This window comes from Corvus moneduloides, chromosome 1 (assembly GCF_009650955.1).
Source record: "Corvus moneduloides isolate bCorMon1 chromosome 1, bCorMon1.pri, whole genome shotgun sequence".
Lineage (NCBI taxonomy): Eukaryota > Metazoa > Chordata > Aves > Passeriformes > Corvidae > Corvus > Corvus moneduloides.
The window spans coordinates 39,214,098-39,239,726 of NC_045476.1; the positions used below are offsets into that span (position 1 = coordinate 39,214,098).

Here is a 25,629-nt window from a genome sequence, read left to right on the forward strand (position 1 = left end):
GATTCAGTTTTGTGCAGGATCAGAAGATTAACATGCATAGTTTATGCACAAACCATAAGTACAGGCAAGATATTAAAAGTTTTTAAAGTATTTCATAACTTTATTTTCAGCCACATAATTAACTTAATCCTGAAAAAAGAATACTAATATAATCAGAAATTTTGTGCTACAATAAATACATGTATTTCATTACAATCATTCAACTTCAGAAAACCACAAAAGTAATAAATCTAAGTCTTAATGAGGCCAATAGCATTATGTATCTACAGCTTTTTTAAATCCTCGTGTTTATTTACCCTATGACAATGCAATCGATATTAAAGGATCAGAATTTCTAAATAAGGTGTTTATATTCAGAGAAAAAACTTACAAAACAGCTAAATTAATACTGCTCAAAAACCTACAAAGTCAATAATTCTCTGCCTGCAACAAAATTCATATTAAAAACCCCCAAATAAATAAGCACCTAAAAATTTAAGAACACACTGAGCAGTTGTGTACCATATGCATTTAAATCATGGTTCCCAAAGAAAACATCTAAAAGCATTAAAAAACAAAAAAACAAACCAATGAAACAAACAAAACCCAAAAAAACCCCTACCCACAAAACAAAAAGTATCAGCAGGCTTTGTATTCCTGTTGTACTCAAACAGCCAGAAAATGCTCTTACAGAATCACCACCCAACACATTTACAAATTAATCCCTAATGCACAGTTTTGAAAAGGGAACTGTTCTTACCCAAGACACTCAGGCTCTCTGTTTGGAAAACCTTCTGAAGTGGAGGAAAGTAAATGACCAATAACTGCCCCATTATAGATCCGAGGACAGCATAGCAGAACATTTTGTTACTGCAAAGTCCAATCTCAAACACAGATTTTGTCTGTAAAAAAAATAATACATTACACCGTACATGTAATCTTAATTATGTAGACAAGAAACTACAATTTCTTTTCATAGTCTTTTAGAAAAATGTAAAATACTACTGTTGACCTCTTAGATAATCCAGAACAAGTTCTTGAACAGGCTAATTGCATTTTCTCCCTGATAAATAGAGTACAAGTCTTGTCTTCATAGTCAACAACTTGCATATTGAGCTCACTTTTCCACAAGTACAGCTCATCAGAAAAAGGTTCCCCCTACACTTTTCCATATCAGAAATAGACAGCAAATTAGACTAAATGTAGTAATGTATACTATCACAAAATTTCAGACTTGTTTCCTTAAAACAAAAAAATACACAGATGATAAAATACAGAAAAGTTTCAGAAATTTTCCTTGGACTTTGGGTTTAGGATTACAAAATACAAAAGCTAAGGCCTTCAAGAAATTTCACATTCTGGTAAGGTTGCTAAACTGACAGAATTTCCAGGAAGAGAAAAAAACAATGAAGTGTACACAGCAATACAAAGGACCATCACACTTCAGCTCTTAGTAACAGCTTTCTTGCTTTTGTCAGGACACCACCACGTAAACAAATTAAGTAATCTATCTTATCTGTAATTTAAGAAATCCTACCCAGTAAATACATGAAACTCTGAGCTTAATAGCAGATGTGAAGTGAATCTGCAGGGAAACACTTGAAACAAACACAGCAAGGTCTTCCCTCAAAGAAAACTCTTGATTGTTGTGTTAATACTGTGTAAATGGACAATATGAATCACTTACCTGAGATCTAGAACTCAAAGCATTGAACATATCAAAAAATACGAAACAGGTGAAAGTCATGGTTGTATCTCGAGGTGTTATTACATTGTCTCTTAACTGCCAACAAAAGAAAATGAAATGGCTTTAGCATGCTTTAAACACTCCACAATTAAACCAAGTCAAGTAAACAAAATTACTACAATAATTTTACAACAAGTTTTACTAGCTAGGAAATGAAAGCAGAAGTAACTTACTTACCCCAAGCTGTTTATTAAATCATACAGCAAATGTTACATACCTGTAACTTATAACAATTTGTAATTCCAAGCTATGATTAAATGACACCTCCTGAGCAACATTTATGCAAGCACATGGAATACCAGGAATTCTATGATGCACTACCAAATGTTCAAACAACATTTTTCTCTACTGGGAAAACAAAGTCAAATGGCTGTTTCATAATAATCTAGCTAGCAGATTTGCATAATTACTTTCTATGGGCCAAAGTTTCCAAAGTAGATTTGGAACCTGTGAAAGTCCACGTAAAAATAGAGATAGGGGAGAAAACTGTATTTCCCATTTCAACAACTATTTTGAAAATCTTCCTCTCTACTATGCTACTATTAAATAAGCATGGCAAAAACTCACAACTAATTTCATATTAATTCTGAATTCCAACTGCTGGTATAAAAAGGATTTCTTTTAAATTAGGTTGTTACTGCTCTAAGTTTTGCACTTTTGTCATACCTCTCTCCAGAAGACAAACAGTGTTCCACAGACAATAATTATTGATGAAACCAGTATTTTAACAATCAGGTTTTTGGTCAGAATGCTGTCCTTCAGATTTCTTGGAGGTTTTCGAATAATGTCTTTATCCACAGGCTCCACCCCAAGGCTTAGAATTAGAAGAACATTTTACATTTTTATCATCATAAAAGTAATTCACTGCTTCTAATTTAAGGATTCGATTTCCTGAGTTGAAAAAAAGAGGATTTAATTCTAGTTCCTCACCATTTCTCCCTCCACCATCTACTTGCACAGAAGAGGATCAGAGGAAGAACCCAGAGGGAAGCCAGAACCCTGCATGCAAGTTTCATGGGCATATCCATGGATCTTTAGGTATCCTTGCTGCCCCCATATCATTAGATACTAAAGCAAACTAAATAGAATTAACTCAGAACCATACTCAAACATTGAAATTCACAGAGAAAGTTTGCTATTTCAGAAACATTTCACTGAAGTTTAACACTTAACAGTGTCCTTTATGAGCAACCATTGTCCTTATTGAAATAAAAGGACTATAGAACCCAATGGAGTTAAAAGTAAATATTTACCTTTGAGCTGGAGGTCCATCCATAATAATATTGATCCATAAGATCTGCATGGCATTGAGAGGATTAGGAAAGTTCATTAATGTAGCCAGTGAGATTAAAGTCAGTGCTGCTATACTCCTGTTGAAAGAATCCATTTTTGCAACTGTCAGCATGGAACGTTTCTAAAGATCCACTGATAACTGCTTTGTAATCAACACTTCAACTGTTTAAGAGTAGATACAGATTTTGAGAGTGTGAATCGTGACCGACGCAAGTCGAACTTTAAGGTAGAGCATGAAATCCTTTAGAATACTCATTCTGACATAGTCCATATTTAAAACAGCATTGTTCTGGCAATAAAAAGGCAGCAAATTTGCATTTAAAAACCTCCCAAACTTTTAGGCAACATTTCAGAATTATCACCCACCATCACTTAATACATTTTTTATGGGGAACTGGGTCCTATGCTTTTCTTGTGCCAAAAGCAAAACTTCTAAATATGGTTTTGAAAAACAAATTGCTTTTCCACTTCTGATGTAAATAAACTCACTGTGCACCTGTCACTGGTTTGCATGGTCAGTCAAAGCAAGGTACTACTCAAGCTCCCTAAAAATACCTACAACCACTCCTCATTACTAGCAAGATGAGAAGCCAGGCCAAAGACTGAAAAACAGATTAGCTGGCTGCAAGCTCGGCATTAGAAACCTCTGTAAACAAGTATGCACTAATTGCTTTCAGTGCACAATTAAGTGGTTTCATAACCAAGAAGAAGAGAGCAAGCTTATAATAATTCCAAATTTAGCACTGTACTGAACCTTATTATGCTCTCCCTGCAAAGAGGGACAGAAAAAACCAAAGGGTGAGTGATTCATCAAAAACCTGAGGCCGCCATTCCCAGGGCTAACAGGCAAGCACACTTTCCTAGAATATCTACACTGAGTTATTTTTCAGCAGCAGATTTCTAGTCTAGTCTTATACCAGTGCAGGACACTTGGTGAGACTGAAAGTATATGCCACTTCTTACAGTGTTTATGCAAGTAAACAAGTTGGTCTTTCCCGGGTTTTGTTCTGTTGGGAGTTTTTGTTGAGAATTTTGTTTTGTTTTGGGGTGGTTTTGGGTGCTATTTGTTGTTCGTAGGTTGGGGGTTTTTTGGGTTTGTTTTATTTGAGATTTTAAGGTTTGTTTTCGGTTTTTTTTTAATTTCTGCAAAATTCAGACCACTCTGAAATGTCATGAAGGCTTCAAAAAAGTACATGAACAACATGGTGAAGAGAAAAACTATGTCCCTGAATCCAGATCCAATAAGATAAACTCACAAAAATTTTGAAACTAAGGCTTAATAAACTCTTGTCTTCTTGTCTTACATACACATTATAGCTAGCACATGAATCCTGATATGAAAGAAAAGGAAGTCAGCTTCATACAGCTAAGTCATTCCACAAACCAGTACATGGATTTCAGAAAAACTAACCTCCTGATTCCCTGGTCTTCTCCATTTGAATACATGTTCTGGTTAAGGAGAGACCGACTACAAGCTTCCCATTTAAATAGGGACCCAAATGCTGTTTCTCTCTATCCTTTCAGTAATTGACTTTACACATCTTAACAGGAAGAACCGTGACCAGGTTACATGTCTGTTTACCGCACTATCTTCTGGGTCTTTGAAAACAAAACAAGCCACCAAACGCAAAACAATGAAAACTCAAAAGCACAGTAAATCAGCATCCTACTTGAAATTTACAGTATTAACATTAATTTATGCATCTGCTTCATGCTTTGATTCATTCACAAGAAACTTCTGATACTGACGGCTTTTCAAACTTACGTGCTCAGTTGAAATCTAACAAAATTTTTTATGTTATTATAAATTCCTTTACCCTCTTCAATTGCAGACCTGCAATTAAAAACAAAGATAATGTTACTAGACAAATGAATCCACTGCCAAGAAAAACTTAAAACAAACCAAAAAAACTATTCATTTAAGCAGCAATCAAAATAGCAAGAAACACATGGAGTTGAGATTCTTTTCACTTTGGCAGTCATTGTTTTTCAACTTGACTGTGAGAACCCAAACTATTCTGTGATTGTGAATAACCACAAGTTATTTTTCCAGGTGCTTAACTTTCAAAATGCAATGTTATTAGTAAAATCTCTTTATTCAAAATTCACCACCATCCTTGATAAGAGCTTCTGATTCAAGCCAGATAAAAACAAAAACCACAAAAACCAAAAAGCCAACAAACCCCACATGCACACACTCCTAAAAAACACAGAAATACAGCATGACTTTAGAAGACCATGTATTCTTCCTATACAAGCATGAAATATGTACAGACCATCTTCACAACCCCTAGCATGTGTCACAACTTGCCTATCCATTATCACAATTACTGCAGTGAGAAAGGATTTTCTAATACCCAAATCAAGCCTACTTTCCTGCAAATAAAACTAGTTTCTTTCTTCCATTCCCCCAACAACTAAAGAGCATTCTTTCTCTAACTTAAACAATTAAAAGGGTGGGGAGGAGATGTAAAACTATGGAAGTTCATACTTCTTTTTTTCCTTAGCATTCACCTCTTCTCTCTCTCCTATTGAGAGCTTTCCGGATGAAGTGAGAAAAATGGAATAAAGCATTCCAGCAAAAGCCTCACCAAGTCCACGTAAAGTACTTACTACAAATGTCCTTCCTATCTACTCTCCTGACTATGTTAAAATGATTCCCTTCTCTGTTTTGTTTTTGCACAGCAGCACATTTCTGTTGGCTCTATTAGTGTGACAACCTCAGATCATCCTCTGACATACTGCTGCGTAGGTAGATTTTCTTATACTGTACTTCTTCATTTCACTTCTTCCCCAGGATTAAGTGTTATACTTTGGAACAGAACTGTTCTGAGATTGATGCATAATTTCAAAATGAAGGCTATTTCACCAGACAGCAGTTCAGCTCTGTCAACAATCAGTACCTTCAAAAGTCAGATGAATTAAAGTCAAAATAGGGTAAGTTTACCTAAGCTCTTTTTGAAATACACCAACCAAAAAAATGAACAAGTACAAACAGCTAGTTACCAGAAGCTAATAACCTATTTTCACCTGTGACATCTAAATAATTTGTATTTTTTTCCTTTTCTGAAACCACCACATTTAAGAGTTGAAAACAAATGGAGAGATACGTAATTTTTTTAAATCTTGAGTGGAAGGCTTTGTCATTTTTTCATTAGTTTTATACTTCTGAAGTAAGAAATTGAATGAAATCTACTAATTGCTAATAGACTCACAGTTTCACCTCAGTTATGTTTCCAAATATGCTAATACTCCTGACTGAGCAGAAAACTCTCTTACAGCTGCTACACTTTACAAGTTCAGGGAACTTCTATTGGTTTTAACCCAGGCAACATCTCATAAAAGCTATATAGTACAAGATATGTACATAAAGGCCACCTACATTATTGTCTGAAAATCATCATCCACGAGGATCATATCTGCTGCCTCTTTACAAACATCTGTTCCAGTTTGTCCCATTGCTACACCAATATCTGCAGCCTTCAGAGCAACAGCATCATTCACTCCATCTCCTGTCATAGCTACTACGGCACCATTATTTTGCAGGGACTAAAGAGAGGGAAAAGAACTTAAATCAGGGATTGAAACAACCCATCCTATAAAAATTATTCTAGATACGAGGTTTGTGTCACTGCTCCCCCTCCCCCATTTCTTATAATTGCACTGTAATCTCCTAAAGAAAAAAGCAGCTGGTTCTGTTCTAAATAATTTTTATATAAGATTTTGGGTTAAACTTCAGTTGGTATATTCAGAAAGCCTAAATTTTAAAGCTAGGGTATATAAAATCTGCCTTTAGGGGAAAGAAAAAAACTCAAGAGAAAGACAAAAGATACTGTATTTACATATTACCATTGTCACCTTCTTATAAGTCCTGCATGCATCCCTATGGTCTCAGTGTTTTGACTTTTCCTTATCATTACTTTTCTGATTGTTCCAATCTGTACACTGAGTATGTCCCTCTGCTACCTTCTTTTGTTAACTTCTGAATAGAGGCACTGCCACAGACATGGCTTGAAATTCAGTCCCTTTTATCTCATTTTACAAGTATCAGAAATAGTGTCCTTTCAAGTTCCTAGTCAATTCAACTGCAACGTAACAAAATCTCAATCCCCAGCTCCCTACATAGAAGAAAGCACAATGTTACCTACCTATTCCTTGTGGGCACTACGCATTTTTCTAGGTAATATTTTCAATTATACTTCACCGTCAAATCAGATGCATTTCTGACTTCATCTTGACACACTGTAGCACGTTACAGTTTATGTAAAGGCAGCACAGACAATACCCATAGCAACAGCCCAGCGTTTGAGCCTCTGTGAGACGTACCTTTATAATTTTCAATTTATGTCGAGGACTGGCTCTGTAGAAAACTGCAACCTATTAGAAGAACAACGAAGCAGTGATGAAAACTTCAGAAATGTAAAGAATTGTACTGGATTCTATTAAGGTAGAGGTTAAAAAATAGTAACAAAGGCCAACTGTATTCTTGTCAGCTCTTAAGACGAAGCACCAGCGAGCTGTGTTTTTGATTGAGCGAAATCATTAATTCCAGAGAAGTTTCAAAGTGTGTTCTGGTAAACAAAGTTAGTGTTACTTATTTCAAGATAGAATATGCAATTTAAAAGCCTTCTAAAATAATGAAGCAACTGAGGTATAATGGCTTGCTGCTGACCTTCCTGACTAAATTCATGCAGGCAATTGCCATGCTGACTCTACAATCAACATCCTTTGCCCCTGTCAGCACTAGCGACAAGTTACTCAGGATATTTCTATTTTACTAGTTTATGTAGCATATTATTAGCAAAGTTTTAAAGCTAATTAAAAATTCTGACTTGGAAGGACCAATTTTCAGATTTTTCTTGGTCTCTGGACTTCTCTGTAAATTGAAATTTGAGCACATGGAATTTAATTTTCCATAATTTCCACACAGTTAGCATTTTTCCTTTTCAAGAAGCCTGGCAAAAAGCTAGATTTCTCAACAATCACTTTAGACTGTATACAGCTATTAATCTTATTGGTTGATTTTAATTAATTCCTAATAAGATTTTAAGCAAACATCTAGAAAAGCAACCGGGTCCCAGGACAAACACGTGTAAGTAAATTTGTATCTATTTCAGCCCTTAAGAACAAGTAATACCAAATAATCCAAAAATTACTATCTGCTACACAATTCTTTCTTTTTCTCAGTTTCTGCAAGTCACTAAGAAAAGACAGAAAGCTGACATGAACATTTCTTGGTTGCAAATATTGGCTTTTGGCTTGCTTACACCAGGCTCAGGCATGCTGCAGTCTAATTTTGCAGTCCTTGGCAAACAGAGAAGCATTTCGATGCATGGATTTTGCAACATAGTTAAACCTGAAATTCCATTGCATTTGATTATGTCTTCACATTTATAACTTTGACACTGGTTAATCCATTTAGTTATTTAATAACAAAAAAGTATTAAGCAGTAACTTAATAAATAGACCCTTTCAAAACTCCCAACCAGTGACCTCCAATCGATTAAAATCATTAAAAACACAGACAAGTCCTCTTACAAATTACAAAACAATGGACTGTCTGAACATGCAGACTCTAAGATTATATAAATCAACTGAGTTGCTCAGAAATAAAATGGCCTAATAATACAAAAAGGTGATGTTGACTGAGAGGTGGCAAAATGAAAGTTAAAGGTAAAAGCCAAACTGAACCATTAAAAGAGACAAAAGTAATAAACTCCCTAAAAAGATAATTGCCTAAGTCAAAAGAAATAGATTTTCATATTGGTCATATGTCAGACCAAAAGACAGTGATTAGAAGAATATTATTTGTATCTAAGAAATTGCATTTTAGCTTGCAACAGAAAAAAAAGCAATTCGCAGTATGTAAATGTATCCTTTACCACATTTCAGTAAGTAGTACATCAAAACAAACCTTTGGTGTTATTTGAGAAAGCTGCTGAATATCCAAATCATCTATCTCTTCTCCAGAGATTGCCTGTGAATTTTTGGAATACAATCCTAGTCGACTAGCTGTAAAAAAGTAATAAAAAAAACTTACTATAATAATTTACCCTTTTAAGACATTAAGTACCCAATCATTTTTTTTAATCCTAATATTTTCTGCAGCATTTCAGATTTGAAATACCTGGAGCAGAACATCTTATTACACTATTGATTTAGCATGTTGGAGTAAATTATCTGAACTCTTGAGTAACAAAAACATGCTACAAAGTCTATCCTAATCAGATATTTATTTGCTTAGTCTTTTTAAGTCTAAAGGTCTGTAGTTGATTCTGTCAGGTGTCATATAAACAAATAGAGGGGTTCAGTCCTCTCAAAGAATTTACAGTTCAAAAATAACATGACAGAAAATGAAAAATAACATGAGGGAGACAAGGGGAAAAAAACCCTCTGATAAAATACGCTGAGTTTGGGGGTATACTTTTCATGTGCACATTCAACTGTTCATTATCCTGTTTGTAGAGAACTCATATTCCAGCTAAAGTGCTTGTACTTGAATGTATTATTTTTTAAAAAGAAGTAGTTTGTTTAAATATTTATTAATAATATTTAAGCTGCAAACTTAACTTGTACGGACAAAACTGGACAGCACTGAAGTGCCACACATCATTACTTCTTGTCACTGGTTATTTTAGTTTATCCCTGTTGTCATGAGACGGGCATCCAGAGCTGAGGGTAGGGAGGGTGGTGGTGGTGATGTAACAGTAAGAATCAGAAATCAAGCATATATAATAAGAAAAGACCATGAAAAAATACAGTTTCAAACAGCTGAAGTCATATATTTATCAAATTAGGAAAACTACTATTCAAGCTGAAGCCAAAGTATCACTTCAGGCTAGGGTCCTGGGTTTTTTGGGTCTTTTTCCCTGCTAATTCCACTGTGGCATACATTATCCCAAAATACAGAACTCACAAATGATAGAGATTTAATACCCACACTTCATAACAACTAGCTAAGCAGAAAACAAGAAAATATGAAAGGAAATCAACTATTCATACCAATGGCAACTGCAGTTTCCTGTGAATCTCCAGTAACCATTTTTATTGCAACTCCTGAGGTGATAAGTGTAGTAACAGCTTCTTTCACACCCGTCCGTGGAGGATCGATTATTCCCACAAGCCCCAGAAAAGTCAGCTGTCCTAACTCAGGACCAGAAGCTAAGGCCAAAACTTTAAGAAGACAAAGAAATAAAAATGTTAAGATTTGAAATTAACATTTACATCAGCATTTAGAACAACTGTTGCAAACTAACAGGCCAGCATAAAGCAAAGAGCTGGAATTGATATTTTCCTTTTTTTAAACCTTGGTAGTAGCAATGCTGAGCATTAATAGCCTACCTATGTACACTCTTGTCTTCTAAAGAATTTCATACCAAACAGTCATATTCCAGCTTTTAAAGATAACTTTCCTATTTATTCTCATCTGAAAGTGTTTATACTTTCACTGTGTGGAAAGAGAACCACATCTAGCTTTGTGATTTCTCTGTGCATTTCTTTTATGCAAGAGGATGAAACGGAGGATCAGTTAATGTATTTATTTTCTGCTTTGGGTTTTTTTTTTTCCTTTTGAGAGGCAGATTTCATTGAGTACGTGCTGAATATTTTCTGGAATGTCTTTTAAAGTATGATTCTTAATTCGAATATATTTAAATGTTATTAGAATTGCAAGGAAAAAGCAAGTTTGCTTTGTTCACAACATTATCCTTCATTTTTTTGTTTGAGAGACAGAACAAATGACTGTTCAAATAAAACAGCAAAGAGATACCACTCCTAGCACATCCTCTCAGCTTCGAATTATTTGCATCTTAGGAATTTCCTGAGCCACAGAGTACCCCTCCCTTAAAAAAAAAAAAATTAAAACAATTAAAAAGTTGTCCATGGACTTAACAGCTTAGAGGTCTCTTTACAAAGGCCAAAGAAAGCCAGTCATGTATAATCCTGGCCCATAATCAACTCCTGTCAATCATCTTGTGGAAAATATTTTGTTTCATCTAAAATTCTACACAGGTTGTTAACACAGAAGATAATTCTAAGGGCATCTCCTGGCCTGCAATCAGTTGTGCTAGCCTAACTCATGAAGGTGGCAGGAGGCAAAGTAATGGACAAATAAACACATTCACATTAAAAAAAAAAACCCACAAGCATCTATAATAAGGTATGGAAGTTAAGTAGCAATGTACTGTTCAGTTGTGGTCACATGCAAGAGATGACAGGAAGCAACAGCGCCCTTTCTCACCCTGTGCAGTTTAATCATGTTATTATGCAGCACTAAAAGCTAAACAACACAGTGGCACTTACTGAACAAAAAAACCCAACCAACCAACAAAAAAGATCCTATTGTTTTGGGTTGCTCTTGTTTGGTGGTGGTGGTGGTTTGGGTTCTTTTTTTAACAACAATCAGTGCCATTTAAATGAAATTGTTATTTTGAGAGACGGAACAGCCTTACCCCTAAGTCCCGCAGAACCCATAGACATCTTCTCTTGCTGGTATTGCTCTCTCTGCTGCTGCACCAGAGGTAGGCTCTGTCCCTTACAGTTATACGATGTACAGTACCTAATGACTTGCTCATAAGCACCTTTCATAAAGCAAACCTCAGGTTTGTCCTAAGAGAAAAAAGAGCTGTTGTGTGCACGTGTGTGTATGCGTAAGTGCACACACACAAGTACATACACATGGACACGTAAGAATGACAGATGTGTACTTCTGTTAAGAATCTTAACAGAACCTGAGAGCATAATGCAAATCAAACTTACACTTCTAAACATAAAAATCTCCTCTTTTGAGCATTTCTAGACTGTACATTCAAGAGTGGTAAAGTCAACAGAGCAAAGCTAATAATCAATATCTCATTTCAGTAGACATCAGACACACACACTGCAAGTCACAGTTCACAGACTAAAGAGGCCATGCAAAGGACAGAAATTCAACCTATAGAGGACATTAGACCTAAAGGACCTTAAGTTCATCGTCAGACCAGCTGCACAGGTCATTAAACAACCCCTCCATCCTTGTACAAGGCCTAATAACTCTAGTATTTTCTAGATAGCCATCTAGCCTTGATATGATGATATCACAGGACTTAAGAGTCCACCCACCTACCTCAAACATTTAACTCCAATGCTAAATCAACTCATTCCTTCCCATCCCTCCCCTTCCATTAAGAACTGCTACCTCAGCTCAATTTCCACTCACTGATCACTCATCTTCTCTACAGTTGAACTAAAAAACTCTTTTTTTAATATATCTGTTTTCTTCCTGTGAAGTTATTTATATGCAGTCAGGTTACTTCAATCTTTCATGATAGGCTTAAGTGATGAGAGTTCAGTTTCTAAATCCACTGTGTTTTCTTAGTCTTCAAATAATTTACGCTCCCTTTAAATCTATTATCAATTTTCCACCATTCTTTTAAAATTTCTGATTCAAAAACACAGACACAGTAAGTCTTTTCATGGTTTAAAATCTTATATCAATTTCTGCTCACCATTCTTTACACAGACATTGATAATAAACAATATAACCCATATAGCTAAAAAGAGACAAATGCTTTCTTTCCAAAGCAAAGATTTTACTGTGATACTGGAACACCATAAGCAAGCCTGGTTTTGGTCCGAAGTACTAGAAGATTTTTCATAAACCCAATATAGAAGATTTTTCATAAATCCAATGTGTTGTTGCACATGTTGTCTAGAACGCTCCCGTTATCAGACTGGCAGTGATTATGTCAATATTCTTAACAAAAACATTCATATGGATCTAAATGAAACATGAATGCAAGTATGTACATGAATGTACCAGACGACAGAAAAAGAGGTTAGAGTGGTTCTTATCAGTAATCCATGCCAGTGTTGACATCAATAAAATTTGTCAACACTGGGGATGTGATGTCTGCATCAAAAACAGAAACCTCATCTTTCCAAACAAAAGAAATTTTACTATTGAACATCAATGCATATTCTTGCTCTTAAATCATTATGTAACCACGCTGCACTGGAACAGCAGAAGATTGGCAGAATTGCTTTAGATGTTTGAGAAGGGAGAAGAAGGAAGAAAAAATAGCCAAGTATACATTCAAAGTCTCAGCTTTCACAATACTTAAAATAATTTCCCAGCATGCCTTTTATGGAAATTATTTCTTGTGATTCCTTCTCTCTACTTCAGAGCTTGAAACTAAAGCTGCGGCTACTACCAAACCATATTTCCAGGACTGTGCATAACTGCCAGTCTTCCAAAACTTCTGAAGCAAAAAATGAAGATATTAAACAAGGTAGATAACCATTCTACAGAGCCAGTGCTCAAGTAAACAGTGATTGAAGTTTACCTGCTGTGTTCTGTGAATGCATTTAACAGCCATCCATTTCTGTTCTGAGCTGAAGGGATATTCAGCTTTCCTTATGTAGTCTTCCTGGACTCCATCTAAACCCATCTGTATAAAACAGAAGTACCACCACAATGTCAGGACCTTTTCTTTTCAAATAGGTACAATCTGTGTTGACTTGTTGAATCACCTCAGTTAGCAAACGTCACTTAATTAAAGAACAATTCCATCTCCAAAGTTGCTTTTGAGCACACTACTCCAATTTAGATAGACTTCTGACAAACTAGCACTGAAAGCACCCAGAAATTTCTTTCAGGCTTCAGCATGAGCCTTGCTACATTTCTCAGTAGCTGTAATGGGTGTGTCACAGCATTACAAAAAAGGAACAACAACCCCTCCTCCCTCCCGAAAAGAAAAAAACCCAAACATTTCAGCACAGTGTCCACAATTCAAAAGCCCTGCACTTAAAAGGCACTATAAATGCTGCAGTCACCAATACATCAGTTATCAACTTCCCACTGCTACTGATGTGAAATGGGAAAGAGACAGCACAGTCAGTATTCAACAGGTAAATTAGTTTGTGGCAGGTAAAAAGACAGTACTAAGTGCAGAAAGATGAAAATAGAGATTTTACTCCACTCAAAAATATTTTTTTTCTGATCCTTCAGAATGCCCGAGATTTACAAGAAAGAAACATACGAGATGAGCAGTTGCAATACAAATCTAGAAGATCCAAACCAGAAGAAAATGAGAAAAACAAAACCACAACTTATTTCTACACATTTCCCACCTGCCATAAATCCAAAAAGCACCATCAAGTACACACCTTCATAGCAAGTGCAATTAAAGCCCCTTCTGTTGGCTTCCCCATCAACGTGTTGTTTCTAATCAAGGCATCATTGCACACACAACCAGCCTAAAAGATGAGGAAGGAAAGGGGAGAAAACAGAACACGAAGTAAGTGCCATACAAAGTGCTCATGCTAATCACCATTAAAACTCACCTTTCTTTGCCAAGATCTTACCTCCACAATTTTGCTAATGGATGGGTTGTTATAACCATGAATAACTTCACCATCGAGCATCACTTCTCCAAACCTGTTATAACCTACTCCAGTAACCTGCAAGACAAGCAGCCAGAGGCAGAATGCAACGCAGTGTTGACCAGGTTAACTGCTCTCAGCTTTTTACTATAAGCTACAGAAGAATTTCAAAAGGTCATTCATAATGGCTGCTTTTACTCAGTGTGCATGAATTCTTCTCACTCAGCTTCTAATGCAGCAACACTTTGAGTTCAATAAAATATATTAGAGACTAATTTCTTTAAAAAGCATCAAATTTTTTACTTAGCATAAATAAATGTAGTATGTGTTGTTTCCTTACAGTATTAGGCATGCTTTCTTTTGCTTTCTAACTTTTTCCTCCTATTTGTCTCTACCCTGATTAATAATGCATACCCTGCATACCCCCTGCAGGGGAATGGAATTACAGAGCAGAGTCCTACTTCCATCGAGTTATTAAAAAAAAAAAAAAAAAAGAAAAAAAAGAAACAGTTGAACTGCCTCTCAGTTTAGACCTCAAAGAGGTGTTAAAACCAGTAAAATTGTATTTTTGGCGCATAAAACCCAGGCATCCCACTAGGATCCTAAAAAAGTCTTCATATCTACAGCATTAACAGCTAATATATTTCACAGCCATTTTAAGTTCTCTTTCCATTAGGAAAAAGGAGCTGATTTGACCCAGATGCAATTGTACTAGTAGCAGAATTCATATAGAATTCTAAAAATAAAAACCCAAATACGAGGATATATAAGCAAATACAGGTAAATAATAGGAAACAATAAGAAAAAATGTCAGTATTTTTGCTTACAAAATAAAGTTACAGGACCATCTGTTAACTGTATTGTGGAAACAAAACCCTGATCAAGGAGTTTGAGAACTTAATAACTTGATTAAAACACTCCTATGAACCCACATCCAGTTTCACACCTCACTTCTTTTCCATTCCTGCTGCTTTTGCTTCTCTTTTGTGCATTTACATCATCAGTCTTTCCAGAAACTCCCTAATCTCAACAATCACTGTTTGATGTCCTGCTCCTACTTGCACGTCCATCCATTATAAAAAAGCAAGAATGACAGTACATATTCAGTAAAAACAGGTCACACAATAAACTGTCTTTTAGCCAAAAAGTTGTGTATCTCCATTTTAAATGTTTGTAACATGTAAATTTTGGGGGATTTTTTTTCACCTGAAACAGCAAAATAGCCTCAACTTTCTGTAGTGAAGAAAAACACAATCTCTCAGCTTGTCTATCTTAGCCTCTGTCTCTTATTGTGTGTGACCTACAGTCACCAAAAGTTTTAAGAACTTAACATACTATATAAAAAAATTCTTCTGTAACCAGAGAAGGCTTGGATAGCACAGCTCAAAGGCTTCATACTAAATGAACTGAGGGACAGGAGTTTGGTGCAACAAATTTATGCTTTCCTAATTGATGCTTTACCTGCAGTATAGTCCAGCATGTTTCAGCTGATACACACAACAAAGTCAGAAGGTAAATGCAAGTCTAAATGTCACACTACATACCTCAGCATGCTGCCCATCAGAAGTAAAAATATGGGTAACAGTCATTTCATTCTTTGTCAGAGTTCCAGTTTTATCTGAACAAATGACGTTGCAACAACCTGAAATAACAAATAAACATTTATAAGACAAGATTTATAATTCTTGTTTAGAACAACGTAACTAACAAAGACAAAAGTATTCAAGCCAAGCAAATTTCTAGAAGTACTGCAGCTGTCTATGAATAACAACAAGTGACATTTAACAAAAGACAGCAAATTTTCAACTATTAATGAACAGTTGTACAAGGCTTTTTGTGAGTTTGCACAACAAATTAAAAAAACCACAAACTAATTAAAATCCCAAATTTACAACTCATCCAAAATGTGTCCATTCAATACCTCTCCTTTATTTTATTCTGCTGTATCTCAAACTACAGATTTGAGATTAACTAAGATTACTGAAATCTCAGTTGTGATTCCTGGTGAGGAAAAAAACTAAGAGCCTGAAAAAGTACAACATCTAGCTAACACTAGCCACAACATCCCTATCACACAAGTGTGACTTACTAATAAACCTGCGAACTTTAATGAGCTTGAAAAGATTATAAAAATGTGAAATTTGTATATGCCTTTTTAACTCTGGCATGGAGATTCTGGGAGAGTGTTGCAGCATCTTGACATTTCTGGACATGACAGCAGGAACTGTACAAGCAACAAAAAACCTTGCAACACTAATGAAACTCAGCTAGAGGCATTGGGAAAAAAATTTCCCAATCCTCAAATGCAAAAAGGAAATCAGATGCAGCAGAATTATTTAACTTAGTATTTCTATTTCTTTTCTATGTTCTGTGCTTTACATGTTTTATGACTCAACCTGCATACAGATCTTTTTTGAGCTTTAAAGTTTTTAAATGATTTTATGTTCTAATATGAGCAGTGTAACATCCTGAGGGTGCACTATGATTACAAAACTTCTTCTAATATTTGAACCTGGATTTGATTTCAACTGTCAATATCACTCCTAAATTCATACCAAAAAGTTTTCATTTAAAAAACATTTTACAAGTCTTATTTAACAAGAACACCTTACAGCAAACAATCTGTTTAGTGAATTGCTAACACGGCATGCTATTAACCGGCAGATTTTTTATTTCAGTTCAAAAAAAGTAGTTAGAAGGCCCACAGAAACATCTACCTGAATTGCTCCTGTGTAACACACATTCAATTTAGGAATGTTTTTAAGATGCTGCCACATTGCTAACAAAATAGGAATACCTGCTTTGTTTTCCTCATTAGTCATCAATATTTCTGTAGATTTCCTAACATTTGCATCAAAAACACTCTAAGTTAGTCTAGTCATACCTAAAGTTTCAACAATAGGCAGCTTTTTTACAATAGCCCGTTTCTTCACCATTCTCATCACACCAAGGGCCAGTGTCACCGTTACCACAATTGGGAGTCCTTCAGGGATTGCAGCTACAGCCAAACTGTAATGAAAGTAAATACACAAATCTTGCTTTGGCATGTCATACAGGAATACACAGTAGTGATGAATTTACAGTTCAGAACATTGTTTCTGTAGCTGACTGGTCACCGAGATTAAAACAGAAACGAAGGAGCTGCCATGTGATTCTAGGTGTATAGCATTCATTATAAGACAGCAGCAAATGAAATAAGTTAGATCATTTCTACTCATTATTTATGCAAAAGTATGAAGAAATGTTGGGGAGAGGGAGAAATCAATTGTACATCTGTTTTGCCTACACAAAACACTAATTAGGGCTGCACAAAGCAGCCCAGATTGTGAAGAATAAGCGTAGTCAGCACTAAACAGAACTGGGAAATGCCACCACTGATCCACAACTGCTACTGCCAGATCATGATGTGGCACCAAATTAAGTGAGGGAATGACACTGAAGGTTATTTAAAAAACAAACAAATAAAAAACCTGATGACAGTGTAAACAAGATCACAATTCATTAGGCAATGCTCAAAGACGCAGTTCCTGGGTTTCTTTCCTCCCCTCCACAAATGCATAATTCTTCAGAGTCTGATCCTGTCACTTAAAGAAACCCTTCTGCCTTATGCACTGTCCATGTAATCAGCAACCCAACAACTTTTCTAGGAGTATGGAGTTAGACCATCTAAATTCAGTGCTGTTCTCAGCAAACACACTGGGATTAAGTTTGCATAACATAGTAGAAGATGAGTTATTGAACTACATGACACAAGGCTTGCAGTAATTTTGTTTTGTCATATGCCTTATAAAATTACAGCTACTTTATTTACCCAGCAACTAAAATCCAAACTGTACAACTCTATTGCCTGTTTGCAGATGTTCCACAAGACACTCAGAAATCACCATATGAATGTAAATTTTAAGAGACTAACAGGAACATACTGCATCATTAAAAATATGTATGAATTTGCTTTTCTGTTTTTATTTTTAATAACTCAGATGAAGTTAAGAGCAGTGTGTGCAACCATATTACAAAATCGATCACTAGCTTTAATGCATGATCTACACTATTTAAAAACATAAATCTTACCTCACACCAATTGTGAACATATCAAGGATATGCTTTCCTTGCAACCAGCCAACTAGCATAATAACTCCTATAAATAAAATAGACAGGGGGATAAATGTAAAATCAGCATGTACTGTAGCCTCATGGGCACAAGAAAAAAATCAAATAACCAGAACAAAGCTTACTATTGTGCTACCTATAAAAATCTATTATTTATTTCACTATCAAAGCATGATTCCATTAGTATGACAAAGATTAAGAAAGTATCAGCCAGTCAAGTTGCCCAATCGTATCTAAGCAAGCTACTCACTTATGCACCCCTTGAATCAGAATCCAAGACACATTGCAATTTAAAAGGAAGCATTTAGAGGACAAAAAGTCAGTAAAGTACATTTTCAGGAAGAAGCAAGTAAACACCCTTATGATTAGAGTTATGTCACTTTATGTAATTTTCAGATGACTAGTGACATGAACTCAAAGTGACCAATGAAATCAAGAGCCAAGAGATTTTTAGAGATTTAGTCTTCCATTTCCTAGGCCTACACATCAGTTTAATTAGATAATCTTCTTCAATTATTTTACATAAATTATCTTACCTATTATAACAAAGGAATACAAGGAAAGCTGTTTTCCCAAGAGATCCATGCTCTTCTGCAGAGGTGTCTTTGGAGCCTTGATGAATGGCAAACATGCAGCAGTTAACAAATGGACTGCATCACATTTTACTTCACAGATGCAAAATTCAAGATAGGCAGTAAATAAGATGCAGTTATACCCTATGTTTCAATACATTTACTTTAGGAAAACAGACTATTCTTTCATAAAATTCAATGAGATTCAAAAATACTTCAATGAAATGAAATATTTATTAGAAATACTCTTCAGGAGCTCTGTGATATCTGCAACAAATCTAACATAAAAGGTCTTATCAAAAGTTTCATTATAAAGACTTTTTAAAAAAAGTTGGCCCATCATGCCAACTACAAGCCACCGCACTTCCTCCAAAACTGAAAAGCTCTTGGTACCAAGAATAAAACTGATTTTCAAAATAGAGGCATTAGAGCCCTGGAAGGCCAATTATATCTCAGAAGGAATGCTTTTACTTATCTACAGAAAATTCAATTTAGCAAAACAGAAAGCTATGTAAATATTTAGACAGGTTCAGAGTATTATTTTCACAGTTACTAGCTTTAGGTCAGCTACAGATATTTTGTTGCACTGCATTCAATTACTACCTTCATATCCAAGAGCTAAGATTTGCTTCACTAGAGGGAAGGAAAATATTGAAAGCAATGTATGTTTAACTAAGCTCCTATGGAATAAATTCAAGGTTTTAATGAATGAAACACACACTTTCAAATTATGTCTTTGCTTTTAAATATCTTCTCTTACCTCTTCTGCTTGCATCATTTTGAAAACCTCCCCAAATTCAGAGTTTTCTCCTGTTCCAATAACTATCCCCTAAAAAAGTCAAAAAACACAAAGATAAAGCCAATTCAAATATGAAGTTTTAATGTTAGTGGTTGTTATTGACAGATTTTACTCCAATCATGGGCAAATGCCATTTAGCCCAATAATACTTTTAACTTGGTTTATAAAATTAGTTCTTGTCACAAGTAGGGAATTTTTCCTAAAAACCCTTTTGTGTCAGTGAAACAAATTGTTATTCTGTGCACTGCTGAAGTACTTACTAACTACCAGTAACAAAACTCAAAATTGCTAACATCTAACACTAGCCAGAACCATATTTTCTGTTTCACATTTTCAAACATGTGAATGTAGCTCTAGAAACAAAACATCACAGCCTAGACAGAGGAGTTTCACATCATCTGGTCCCTATAAATATGAGCTCTCATGGCTATAGTTTTCTTATTGAACTAGTGTATTAAAAAGCACCAGTGACAAAAGCTCTGCAAAGTATCACACTAATCACCAAGAGGTAATAAACTTTAAAAGTAAGAACTGCCTTCAAATTGTTGAAACATGAAATGTATTCTTCTCTATCAATAATGATTTTACCTTTGCTTTTCCACATCTGACCAATGTCCCCATGAAAGCAATATTGCTCCTAGAAGTAAGGTCTCCATTGGTTGCTGCTGGCTGAGGAACTGTAGATTTAGAGCAAGGAGCTGTCTCACCTGTGAGACTGGATTCATCAATAGAAAGGTCCACAGCCTTTGAAAACAAAATACACAAAAGCATGACAGTATTTTGTAAGTAGTTGGAAGTGTAAGTGCAAGTTTCACAATTTTGACCATTAAAATATGACCAATTTATTCATATGATAAGGAAGTCAATATTTTTAAGATCAACAAAGCAACAAGCACTCCTACAAAGTTCTCACCAGAGTCAAAAATGGAAGAAGATGCCACTTTGCTACTGTTCAAATTTAGCCATGAGCTCTGAAATGTTTACCACCACTACCAAAAGGAATTGTGTTTTAAAGTCTACACTGTTATAGGTATGTTAGTTTTTGATTCAATACTCTGGCTTTAGAGAAAATGATCTGAAAACTTAATGGACCACTCATTAACACACATTAAACCTAGGCCAGAAAAGATACGCAAATTCATTCTGAAAAACAAGGTTGTCCCCACAAAATTAGAGCAGTGAAGAAAAGTTTTCACATATACAAATGCCTTCACAAAGTAAATAGTGCCTAGTTATCACTTCTACTGTTTTCTAGGATGTCAATGAGAATATGCAGAAGAAATCTGGTTTTCTCTCTGAAAAGATGATCTCCATATAATTTCTTTTTAAAACCCACTACCTTGTAGCAATGCCCAGTAGACACAAGAGGAAAATAAGATGACATGCTCTTTTTTCAAATGATATGCAAGAGTGGTTTACAATGGAAAAAGTTCTCATCTAGTGAAGGGCTGCAGACAGCTGAGAAACTTCTAATTCCATTTCTGCTTTCCTTTGTAAGAGGGCTGAGCCTGCTGCTATCATAGCGTGGTATCAGATATGAGCAAGAAAGTAGGTGCTGCTGCAACAGCAGTTTCGTAACAATGCAGGGACGATAAAATTGCCAAGGGAAGCAGAGAGTGTTTGCAGTCATAAAAAATAAACCCACTTAAGTACCAACTACACCACAGGGGCTAACAACACAATCCAAACAAATTTGTCAGTAGTGCCACAAATTTGTCTCAGAAACTAGTTAATTTAGAATTTGTCTATGAAATGAACACTGATTAATTAACTATCAACTGTGGATAACCTGGACATACAGATTTTTATATCCAGAAATAACTTTAACGGGATAGATAGTCCAGATACTGAGCAAACAGAGGATGCCAAATCTGGTAGAAAAATGGCATTTTTCAACTAAAACCATCAAAACATGACAGATGAATACATATACACATTCCACTTCATTTTTAGAGAATGTTAAAGTACTGTTATAGTGCAATTGCTTCAATTCAAGCAATTCCAGCAGTGCTAATACCACATATTAGGTATTTAGTAAACTAGAAGATATAACAACACACACTGATGAAAAAGTGTCACAGAGAAAAGATTACACCAGCACAATTTCACAAGTTTTTCTAATGTTCCACTACTGGAGAACATTGGAACTACAACCTAAGATTTAACGCAAAGAAAGACTGAAAACCGCCTGCAACCAGATGCCAAAATATCTTAGGATTCAGATTGAAAACAATGTTTCTACATGTTTAACAATGAGAGGGAAAAAAATTAAAATCTTCAAGAATGCATTAGTACATCCAATTAAAAAATCCTTTCTTCTCATGTCCTACAGTAAAAAATTACATACATTGCTTAAGGATGTATGTGATATTTGCAAAGTAATTATTTCAAATTTTCTATCAAGATAGTTGTGAACTCCAAACAAGAACACTTACTGCACTTCAGTATCCAGTGGCTATCTTCCCTTGCCCTCTGTCCCACAAGAACTAAAGTTATTAAATATTAAATCAAAGTTAGGAATATACCTCAAATAATCGTAGATCAGCTGGGACTCTGTCTCCCACTGACAGGCAGACTGTATCACCTGGAACTAAATCTCTTGCAAGTGTGTGTTCCACCCGACCTTCTCGCACACTGTAGGCACAAAGAGCAGGGAGGGTGACTTCTCTGGCATTGTGGCTGAGAAAAGCATTCACAGCATTGACTGCACATTGCAATGTTACACATTTCAGAAAAATATTTCCAATTTGCTGCTTGTTTCTTAGAGGTTACATATCAGTAACATCACTGGAAGGGTTCAGACAGGCAACCACATGGTGTAGTTTTTTTAGGCTCATAAAACAATCTTTAAAATGAGCAAGAGCAAAGTGTGTTCTGTGTCAGCATAAGAACTTGATAGAAATTAACTAAATTCAGAAAAGTCTTTCCCATTTACTCATTTCAGACTAAAATTCTTATGATTTACTTTAGGACTCAAAGGACAAAATTACATACCAATGGCATTCTGGAGGCACTAGTTTACTAAGCTCTTCAAGAGATTTTTCTGATCTGTACTCCTGCAGAGACATTTTTTCAAAAATAAAGCAGGTAATAGTTTTAGAACAGGGAAAACTTACACAACATAAAATACAGCTACTGAAATTTATTTAATTAATAAAGTTGTACTAAGTAATATTCCAAACAGATAAGAGATGATTTTCAACAGTTCTATATTAGATAGGTTAAAAAACAAACATGGTCCAAACACTGAAAAATTTACAGATTTGCCTACATGCATTTCTTCTGAAAAAATAGCAGAGGTCCTTTGCATTTTCCTTCAGTATCTTCAGGTCTTTGTAACACTTGCTAAAATGCTTCTAAACTCAGGGATCAGACACATTATTGAATGCTCCAGTTTAACAAATTAGTACCAAAGATACTGTCTTCATGCTCTTAGCCCCTGGAGAACCAAGGTAACACAACTCATCTTTTACTCGGTAAACAGATTACAAAATTAAGGTAATTAAAGATATAAAGCACAAACACACAAAGCAATTTTGGTTTACGCACACCCTGACTAAAGCTGTGCATTTACAGAATGAAAACACCTTTTTTATTACTTGCAAAATGAAGACAATCTTTTTTTCCATTTCTGCACAAAATTAAAGCAAGAGCCACATTTTCAAAACCTATTCTATGAAGTTAGATATTTAAGTACTCCTACACTGTTTATTACAAGGGCTTCCTTACAAGTACTCTTACTGTTGAGTATAATACTGATACAGATGCATAAATGTCAACACGGGTAAAGCAGGACAAACCGTGCACTTCGGAAAAGGCAAAGACTTGGATGAAAGCACATAACCATTCACAGCACAGTGCACCAAGACAACTACTCCAGTCTTTTTAATAAAAGAGTTTACATAAAAGCAGTAATCTTATTTGGACAACAGCTGTCTTACCTGAACGAAGGCAACTGTAACAACAATGACTATTGCCTGCAAGAGAACAGAAGTGGGTGAGATAAAAGCATTCCAAATGACGGTGAAAGTAAGCAATCCTATTTGGTTTTGCTCAGTCACAGTTGTTACTACATATTAACAAGGTGATTTGGAAACAAACTAATTTTCTTATGCTCAAAATCACTCGGTGTATCTTGGATCTGTCATAAAAGCAATGCCATTATCTATTTGCACCTGCTTCAGTGATGTCCAAGAATGCAATAAACTGATTTTACTAAAAATCAGATTAATAAGCAGAGCAAACTTGAAAAACTGCCTCTGCCTCCTGTGTCTAAACAGTGAGTAAGAGACAGCAGTGGAAAGCGACCCACAACACAAACAGAAAAACTGACTGGTGTTCTCTGTGACCAGAACAAAGGTATGTTAACTGCTACAGGGCACCACAGATGTGGTTTCATTCGACTACCCAGGTAACAAAAAGACTAGGAACCAGCTGAAGTCTTGATAAGAGGCAGCAAGCTGAAGAACCAGTCTGGAGCCATAAAACATCCTAGCAAGAACAAGAGGAGGATGAGCCTCAGAAACTCTGCTCAAGAAATCCACAGTGAAACAGGACACTGGGCACAACCCAAATAGACAAGATGTCAGAGACCCCAAACAAAAAAGCTAAGTAGTATTGCTCATTAGGAAGAATCCAAGGTAAGTACTAAGGCCTCAAGAGCAGCCTTCATAGTCCCCTCTTATCACACACAATTCTAGTTGCAACACTTCAACATAAATATCATGGGGCTTCTAAGCATGAGATGTGAAAGTGAGTGAACGAAATAAATCTATTCCAGGAAATAACAAAGATCAGTTCGTTGTAAAGCAAGCCTCATCTCCTTCAATACACTCTCAAATTGAGTTTTGCTACATTAACTGAATTTGTTCCTCAAGCTGAGTTGTTACACTGATTTCTTACAGAACCATAACACAACATCCATTAATTAAGCTTTTCAAGTACACACAGCAACTACTAAAAATAACCAGGACATTACCATTTTGCAAGTGAAAAACTCTCTTGAACTCTTAAATAAAACCACCTTACTTGTGATACTAACATTAGCCTCACCAACTGAATATGAGGAAGTAACTATATATATATTCCATCTTTCCATGGAACATTTCCACCACAGCTACTTGGTTTTTTGGAGGTAATATTATTGCATTATACAGACCATGCCACCTGAAAAAGTTCTGCATTCCTAGCCTCACATCAGTCTCTCAGCTTGTGCCTGTGTGTAATGGCTTGCACCAAGAAACCAATATCCTCTAAATGGAAAGTATTTAATGATTTTATTTTTCTTTTAATCTTCATCAGTTCCCAGTCCAGATCAAGAAGTTTATGTTCATAGCTACAGAGCTAAAAGGATGGCAAAAGCAGCTCAAGACAGCAGTGCCACCAAAAGTAATATACGTCATTGATCCCTAGTAGCAAATGAGTTTTGTTCTCAGAGCCAAGGCTCTGACATGCATAGCCATAGAAAAACTGCACTATCATCTGAAAATGAAGTAAAACAAATATCCACTTGGTGAGAAAGTGGGCATTATTGATAATAACAAGACTAAATGGTACAAGTAAGTCAGAAGTTAGACAAAACCCACAACTGATAACTTTAACTCAATCACACTTTTTCTCCATATTTTAAGATACTTCTACCAATGTTCACAAGGCTATTAAAAGATTTCTTCCCAGGCTGTAACACAGAATGCAGAAATTACTGCTCTCTTACACTAACTGCCTTTATTTTTTCTCCTTGCCTTGCTCAAGAGAGTTAAGAAATAGGA

General features: G+C 35.5%; 1 protein-coding gene across 8 annotated transcripts in view; it reads right to left on the reverse strand.

Annotated features, from left to right (window-relative positions):
- Positions 1 to 25,629, reverse strand: part of ATP2C1 (ATPase secretory pathway Ca2+ transporting 1) — a 62,087-nt gene that overhangs the window by 958 nt on the left and 35,500 nt on the right. For all 8 annotated transcript variants that reach the window (XM_032106808.1, XM_032106802.1, XM_032106826.1 and 5 more), the window contains 22 exons: positions 23,803 to 23,838; positions 22,856 to 22,917; positions 22,387 to 22,495; positions 20,450 to 20,605; positions 19,823 to 19,891; positions 19,027 to 19,102; positions 18,452 to 18,518; positions 17,265 to 17,389; positions 15,925 to 16,022; positions 14,363 to 14,458; positions 14,165 to 14,254; positions 13,342 to 13,446; positions 11,470 to 11,626; positions 10,022 to 10,192; positions 8,934 to 9,031; positions 7,346 to 7,396; positions 6,402 to 6,568; positions 4,785 to 4,853; positions 2,980 to 3,096; positions 2,393 to 2,540; positions 1,667 to 1,762; positions 740 to 881 (listed from right to left, as the gene is read on the reverse strand). In XM_032106808.1, the coding sequence (XP_031962699.1) occupies positions 740 to 881; positions 1,667 to 1,762; positions 2,393 to 2,540; positions 2,980 to 3,096; positions 4,785 to 4,853; positions 6,402 to 6,568; positions 7,346 to 7,396; positions 8,934 to 9,031; positions 10,022 to 10,192; positions 11,470 to 11,626; positions 13,342 to 13,446; positions 14,165 to 14,254; positions 14,363 to 14,458; positions 15,925 to 16,022; positions 17,265 to 17,389; positions 18,452 to 18,518; positions 19,027 to 19,102; positions 19,823 to 19,891; positions 20,450 to 20,605; positions 22,387 to 22,495; positions 22,856 to 22,917; positions 23,803 to 23,838 (2,305 nt within the window). The remainder of the gene's footprint in view (positions 1 to 739; positions 882 to 1,666; positions 1,763 to 2,392; positions 2,541 to 2,979; positions 3,097 to 4,784; positions 4,854 to 6,401; positions 6,569 to 7,345; positions 7,397 to 8,933; positions 9,032 to 10,021; positions 10,193 to 11,469; positions 11,627 to 13,341; positions 13,447 to 14,164; positions 14,255 to 14,362; positions 14,459 to 15,924; positions 16,023 to 17,264; positions 17,390 to 18,451; positions 18,519 to 19,026; positions 19,103 to 19,822; positions 19,892 to 20,449; positions 20,606 to 22,386; positions 22,496 to 22,855; positions 22,918 to 23,802; positions 23,839 to 25,629) is intronic.